Source organism: Colletotrichum higginsianum, assembly GCF_001672515.1.
Source record: "Colletotrichum higginsianum IMI 349063 chromosome 7 map unlocalized unitig_7, whole genome shotgun sequence".
NCBI lineage: Eukaryota > Fungi > Ascomycota > Sordariomycetes > Glomerellales > Glomerellaceae > Colletotrichum > Colletotrichum higginsianum.
In genome coordinates, this window is record NW_017263917.1 from 790,306 (window position 1) to 798,234 (window position 7,929).

Sequence of the window (7,929 nt, forward strand, 5' to 3'; positions counted from 1 at the left end):
TCGCCCATCCTCCCCCCTCCATTTGTCAAGGCCTAGGCCAGAGAATTGGAGACCCCTCGGAAACGCCGCGGACTACCTCACCCTCCAAAACCCGACCAGCACTTGCACCAGCACCAAGCGTTTCTTCTTGGTGGTGTGTGGCCCAATTACGTGTCGGCCCATCCCTGATCAGAGCACCCTTCTCCGCTGCTGTCGCTGAGCCCACCGGCCACACTCCGAAGAGCAATGGCGACCGTCCTTACCAACCTGGCGGTGCCCCAGCCCGCTCCCCTGCCCCAAGGTATGTCTGGTGGTCGCTGCACCCCCTAGCCGCACTTCCGTCATCAAGCAGCTGTTCCCAACCCGCCCTGTTTCCGTCCCCAGCATCCCTGAAGGCGTCAGTCACTAACAACGCTTGCGATTCCAGACAAGCAACATTCCGAGCAACAAAACTCAAGTAGCTTGTCCTCGTCCCCCCGCCAATTCCCGACCGATCTTACTTCTCCCATCCTCGAAGAAATCGATGAGTCCGAAAGCGAATCGCCGAATGAACCTGTGACCCCCATTAGCAGCGGGAGACAGTCCCAGGAGTTTACCACCCTTCCCAGCCAGGACCATCACGATATTACTCTTGCCCCCGAAAGCCAGCCCACCCATCAGGTGCAGCCGACGCCGAAACCTCTTTTGGTCAACACAGCACCCACCCCCACGGTCTCGCCCGCAAACTCGGCCACGACACCAAAGCCCGCCAACCCTCCAGCTCCAGCTGAACCTACTGCTGACCAAGAGCCGCCACCCATTCCGCTGCAGAGACGGCCTACTCGAGGCTCCACGACCAGCTTTAAACGGACCATGTCCAACATCTTTCGAAGATCCAACTCGTCCATCAACCGACCAGAGTTCGACTTCTTGGGCCAAGCCAACGACGCCTCCGAGAGTGCAGTGATTGACTCTACACCTGCCAAGAGCAGTGGCAGACGTTTCTCAATGAACAGATCAAGCAACACCACGAGGTCTAATTCTCCTCCGTCGCCGGGCTCGCCCGTCGACACCGCCTCATCGTACAAAGAGGCTTCGACCATGCCTTCTCAGGATGACTTCAAGAAGAAGAACAGGGCCTCGACTGGCTTCACCAGCCTACGCGGACGCGCTGTCAACTTCGTCGGCGCCAACGTCCCTGGACGGGAAAAGCACGCACCCAAGAAGCCGGTCCCTCTTGGAAGGAGACGCGCCAGCAGTTTCGAAGCTCGCCTCGAAAGCCGTCATCTTGCGCCTGCGTCGGACAATCACTACAAGAACCCCGTCCTGCCGATGCAAGGATCGTCTCCCTGGGCTCAAATGCCTGACGCTGGTGTAGGTGTCAAGGCCCGTCGCATGAGTCTGAGCCTCCCCGATGACTTCCAGGTCGACGTTGTCGAGCTTCTCTCCGAGTTCGAGTACCAGCACAAACTGCTTGGCCGTCACGGCAAGCACCTGGGCAAGGGAGCCACCTCCAAGGTCACAATGATGTGCCGAAAGGGATGCCCGAACGAACTCTACGCAGTCAAGGAGTTCAGAGGCAAAAGAAAGAAGGAGACGGAGGACGAGTACGTCAAGAAGATCAAATCAGAATTCAGTATCGCCAAGAGCCTGCACCACCCCAACATCGTCGAGACGGTTCGTCTTTGCACAGATCACGGACGCTGGAACCACGTCATGGAATACTGTTCGGAAGGTGATCTCTACGGACTCATCGCCAAGCGGTACATGACGGACCCGGCGAGACAGAGTGATCGTCTTTGCTTGTTCAAGCAGCTCATCCAGGGCGTCAACTACCTCCACAGCAACGGTATTGCCCACCGCGACATCAAGTTGGAGAACCTCCTCATTACCAAGGACAGCAAGCTAAAGATCACCGACTTTGGCGTATCAGAAGTCTTTACTGGCCATCACCCCGGCTTCCGGGAAGCCGGTGGGCAGTGCGGTAAGGGCATGTGCGACGAGATCCGCTTGTGCAAGCCCGGAATGTGCGGCAGCGAGCCGTACACGGCACCCGAGGTCATTCTCAAGCAGGATGAGTACGACCCTCGCGGCCTCGATGTGTGGAGTTCCGCCGTCGTCATGATTTACCTTACTTTCGGAGGCAACATCTGGAAGAGAGCCGATACCTCGCACGAGGGCTACAGACTTCTTCTCAAGGGATGGGAGAAGTGGGAGGCCAAGCACCCCGAGCCCGATGCTCGCATGACAGAAACAGACTACCCTCACTACCCGGCTTTCGACCTGATGGTCTCTCCGCCCGCGCTCCGCCGTGTGCTTCTCATGATGCTTAACCCCAACCCGGCAAAGCGCGCATCCATCTCGGAGATTGCCAACCACCGCTGGGTCAAGAACATCGAATGCTGCCAGCTCGAGAGCTATGACGACCCGGCCAACCTCATCGACGCTACAAAGAAAGGCAGTGCACAGCTCAACACTAAGAAAGTGTTCTGCCACAACCACTTGCCACTCGAGAGCCACGGCCACTCACTCGGAAAGATGCCGGGTCAAATGGGCTATTGACTACACCCGGATACGACGATACGACTTTTTACGTGTTTGATTTTCTGCATAGCCACGATTCTATCTTTTGGAGTCGGCTCCATATTATAAGTTTGCAACAGCAAACACAACACCAGGCGTTCATAGAGAGGCTGATGCAAAGAGCTTTTGATAAGGCTTGGAATTTTCTTTTTCGGAATGCACCTGAGAACACTTTGGATGCAGCAGAGACCGCTACAACACAGCCCTGCAGTGCGCCATGGGCGTGCAAGTGCGTATACGCAGTAAGACAAACATTCAGGCTGATGAAGGGAGACATTCAGGATGTGCATCGCCATACATAATCAAACCACCTTCTTTGATAATTCGCACATGCACACCCGTGTCCCAGAGTCAAACCTACGCTAAGAGGGTGGTGAAAGATGTGCCTGCCTGGGTGCGTAGGCACTAGGAAAAGGGGGAGGACAGGCATTGTGTGAATTGTTGTGTTGTGCGCGCGTGTAAGTAGAGACGCCCAGCATGCTTCAGTAGCTTGGTGTGATAGACAAAAGCTTGGCATTGGTTGGGAGGACACCTTAGCGTCTCTTCAATTCAAAACACCTATATCAAAAGTTGGGCGTCAGCTGGCTTGTCCACGAGGGCTCATACCTCTGTCCAAGTTGCGAGTCCCTATTGTTTGTAACCCGCCAGGAGGGATTCGCCAAGATGTCTTGATACGACGTATGTGGCTCACCTCATGGAGAGGGCTCAGGAGAGGGTTCCCCCGCAATTAGAGCAGAGATACGGATACAGCAGGGGAGGGGAGGGGGGAGGTTGGGACACCCATCTTTCTGCCCGGTAATGCGGGCCAGAGAATGTCAGTCTAGGTGCAACATGCACATCAGCCATCCTGACGTAAATATGGCCTCCGTTTCCGTCCCAGCGGCAAAGTGTTACTACGCTTGGCGTCAATTATCGCGGAGGAGGAGGAGGAGGGGAGGGGGGAGGAAACGGTAAGCAGTGCGAGCCAAGTCTGGTTGTGTGTGTGTGAAGTAAGTGAGTATGCGACCCAATCAGCCGGACTGAACCGGTTCCAATGAAGCTCGCTTCCGCCCAGAGTTAGCCGTCATTTTTGGGCCAGGTTCAGAAAAGCCTGCTTTTGGGGGTAGATGGGGGAGGTCTAGAGACTGGGACCCCTCGGCGACTGCGTGGTTTGTTGCAAGTACCTATGGAAGGGTTGGTGGTGGTGGTGAGGCAAAGGCCAAGCAAAGCCCGTCAGCCTAGCCCTGTGCGCATCCCACGTTCTCTCCAGGGCGATGCGAGGAGACGTCTCCCGCTCTATTCTCTTATTTTTTTTCCCTTCCTTTTTTCCCCCGGTTTAATTATCTTGGGGGAAGGGGGACACACCACCCCTCCCTCCTCATCTCACTCCTGCTATTTTGCCAGTCACCGCCCGACCTTCGATCGCAGTTGAGAGGGAATCGTTGCTGGTGTAGCATGCGGTGCTTGTTTGGTAGTGGTACGCTGCCTACCTCCTTGGTCTACGATAAATGGCGGCGAGAGGGGAGAAAGGGAGGGGGAGAGGCACTAAGGTCGCCTAAGCTGCTGGCCCAAATGACCCCCCCTCCCCCCCTTCTTCTCATCGCGTCGTTCACTCACCTAAGCGGTCAGCTAGTCAAAGTGGCGGACGGGGTATTGTGCATGTGCAAAGCGTCGCCGGGCGAGCCAGAAGCGGCCTCTTTGCCCTCAGTCGACCACACCACGAGATGGGAGAGGATTGTGAGACCGAAAGCTGACGGGGGCGTCTTGGCAACGGCTGCTCCCCTTTGCGATGGCCCGCGAAGGGGCGGCGGTGTGGATCGCAGAGGATGCAAAGTCCGCGGCGGCAAAGGGAACGTCATTCCCTCTCAAGGAACGACGATGGGGAGAAGGAGGGGGGGGGGGGGGGGGGGTGGAAGGCCCCTGTGCCAAGTCGATCCTCTCGTGCCTCGGAGGGTTTGCTGACCTTTTCCACGGCGAAAGACGGATACATCGGGATTCGACCTCGTCTGGATCGAATTTTACGACAGCCAAGATAAGTGGTCGCTGAGAAATCACGGATAAACCGGGTGGGCGTAGGGTACAGTGGCAGCTGAGTTACCTATCATCGTCATCCCGAACCGAAAACGGCCCCAGTCTTTGGTCGGCTCCGAGGAGCCGGAGAAAGACGACGGTCGACGCTATGAGGCTCGATATTGAGTAAGGACTGACATCCAGTCAAGCATTTGCCAAGACGACGGAGGAAACGGGTAGGTCGGCAACAGGCAGAGCAGGGAAGGACGCCACCTGCTTGTCATGCGGGTTCCTCCCTCGTCTGGCCCTCGGCATGCGCCCGTTCTGGTGGTCGGTCAGTCAGAGCATACAATGCGTTGTTCTCTCCCTGGTGGAAGGTATAAGACGCGACGCCCGGTCGGTGCTGAGCGGACGCTGCGTTAGGGTGAGCATTAGTCTCTGACCTGGCGCCGCGTGATGGCGGTTTCGGTTGGTGTTGTTGGTTAGGACGAGAACGCGTGGCCCCTCGACGAATAATCGTCGAAAAAGGATGGCGGTGATTTGAAAGGAGAGAGATAGAGAAGCCAGGAAGGGTTGTATCGGAGATATGGGTGAAGGTATTGAGTACTTTGTGTATCTGGATTGGGGGCTGGGCTTGGGTAGCATCTCTGCGAGAGGTAACCCAAGTGACGCTGTTGTCCCCTTGAAGTGCTGTGGGGTGAAGACGGCACCATGTAGGACAGGGCAGTGTTTTGTCAGAGCACACTGGGGCTTGTAGCAGCTTGCATACGGCCGAGGGCATATCTCTGTCATGCCCAGACAGGGTTGACCGTGCCGCCGAGTATGGCGGCTATGAGTTGGAATCGCCCGACGGCACTCACAGGGGAAGACGGTCGTCTTCTGAAGGAAGACATCCGCTGATATACGCCGGTGTCTATGACCACTTTGGTAGACAAGGGTTGCGTATCATTGTGGAATGTATTTTGCCGCCTTCTGATTGTTGGTGATGCTTCATGCAGTGTACCCGAACGGTGATATACCGGAGCCACGTGAGACTGGTGTTGTACCGGCCTTCTCTTCAACGCTACATTACTCTTTGCACAGCATAGATGTTGGGACTACGTATGGTTCTATAAACCCTTTCGGACTATGTATGTCGATTTGCGTTTTTCTTCGCTGAAGGGGCTTGCCGAATGGGTCGAGTCACCAATCTTAGATTTAGAAGCATGGGAGAGAAACGAGGGGTCACGTCTCGTCTCCCGCGAATGCGGAGGGAAGTTAAACAGCAATATATCGATAGTGACAGACGCTGCCTACCTCATGGAGCGTCTGTTCTTGCCACTGGCTTCAACATTCCTTGAAATCAACCAGATACGGTAGCGTCAGAGGCTTAGTATAGAATTGAATGGAACCTAGCAATATGAGGTTTCGGACGGACAGATTCCACGGATTTATGCTACAAGTGGCATTTGGAGGTGTTGTCTTGGCTGCGTCACTCATCAACTTGTGGCTGCTTTTCAAAATGTGGAATGAAGAGAAGTTGCAGCAGGAAATTCGCTGGCCAAACGCTCCCCTTTCGTAATCTCATGTGAAAGCGCAGTGCGATGCCAGCATCATGGTTGTGTCGTCGTTCATCCGCGATGATATCTTCACCATAGCAGTCGGGAAAGAACCCGTTTGCAGCTTTTCATATTAGTTTCTTGGCTTGTTTTTCCCATGCTCGGTAGGTCCGAAGACATGTCAAAGCAATATTGCCCGTGAAAATCCGGGGAAACCTAGGCGACTCTCATGTCTGCTTTCATTATCACATCAGCAAGAAATGCAACGCTTTCGAAGAAGGGATGTTGCCGTCCAAATCGGAGGAAACTCACTTGGCAATATATTTGCATTACTGCAAGGCATAGATATGTGCTGGCAGAAAAAGATACCCTAGCCATTCTCCTTCCATATTAACTGATGTGTACATCATTAACATAAGGAGGCAACATCAGTAAGACAGCACGAGTGTTTTTAACCCATGGGCCAACTTACGCTCATGAGCCTCACTTCACCGACTAGTTCTGATATTGGTGTTGGAAAGATGGGCTTCGCAATGGATGGCTAGCAACACAAGCCGGCCATTTCGAACAACCGTCCAGTCTGCACTCAGGCAAACCAGCTTGCTAACGTTCCGGGATCTTCTGGACCAGCAACCATTTAACTGCGGTCTCGACTCATCATGTGTCAGGGGCTGGTGATTCTTCCAGGTTTGGAAACAGAAATCAACACGAGCCCGGCGTCCAATATGCATAGCTGTGATATATCAAAGGGCAAAGCAAGGTCTCCATTCTCTGCTGAAACTTGGGTGTTCGAGCCGTTTCATCAAGAGGACAACCCGGGTCAAAAACCAACAACACCCTTCTTCAAGACCACTCACTTCTTTAGATTGGAAGGGTCTCGCACCAGGGAACCATTCCTTAGTTTCACACGACACTTCGTCTCTTCGAAAAGAACAAACTTGGAAGAAGAAAAGAGAATGGAAAAGAAGCCTCGGTCTATGCCTCAAGACATGTGCTTAGCAGCGTGGCAACCTGCCATCCATGCCGAAACCTACGCGAATGACGAAAGATCAACGTGCGGAAACTGAAGAGAAGCCCCGTACACTCGCTCACTTTGCAGAATCCGCTACCGAGCATGGAAGGCTATCAGCCAAATCACCAACCTCTCACGGCGTCGAGCCCAAGTCTACGCCCCTCGATGACCCACCGATGCGGGCTTCGTTCGCAAAAACGCCCAGGACGTCTCGGTTGGGCTCGTAGGCTGCCTTGTTCCTCCTCTCGTAACCCCCGTGTTTGACTCCCTTCATGTCGATCGTCCGAGGGACCTTCCAGACGACGGGGAACCGACGCCGGCCGACTTCGGCGCGATTCCGTCGCCCTTGCCTTCAAGAGATCTGATCGAGGCGACATCAGCTCGGCAACCGATTGCTACAGAGTTCAGCTCGCAGGCTGTCTGTCGAATGCCATCCCATTGCTCTCGGTCCGGCTCATAGAAACTGATCGAGATGGAGCATATATGCCCACCCACACAACCCCTTATTGGCCGATCATGGCCAAGAAAAAGATTATTGCGCCCCCCTCAGCGTCGTCGATGATCACTGCAGAGTCATCACAACCAATATAGGCATGGACAGGATCTACTTTCATATGTAGTAAAAGTGGAATAATACCGTCTGGACTTTGTAGTCTACTCAATTCTTCGTAATCGCCGTTGCAAGTCCCCTGAATCTAGCCATCACCCTTCCAGTAATCCAACGACATAAGAAAGCCCCCATTGCATCTGTTGCCCGAGCCCGTGAGACCAGTAGTGAAAGAGAGGAGAAAAAGGGAGGCCGCAAACCTAAAAGCCGATCTGTACGGCAGGGGAAAAAACAATCGTCGT

General features: G+C 54.4%; 1 protein-coding gene across 1 annotated transcript; it reads left to right on the forward strand.

Moving 5' to 3' along the window:
- Positions 1 to 225: 225 nt before the first annotated feature.
- On the forward strand, positions 226 to 2,520 carry CH63R_09959 (Kinase domain containing protein; the record flags this gene model as incomplete). The annotated part of the gene is made up of 2 exons (XM_018304933.1): positions 226 to 280; positions 407 to 2,520. The coding sequence occupies 2 exons, from the start codon at positions 226 to 228 to the stop codon at positions 2,518 to 2,520; spliced, it is 2,169 nt and encodes a 722-aa protein (XP_018154357.1).
- Positions 2,521 to 7,929: the final 5,409 nt, after the last annotated feature.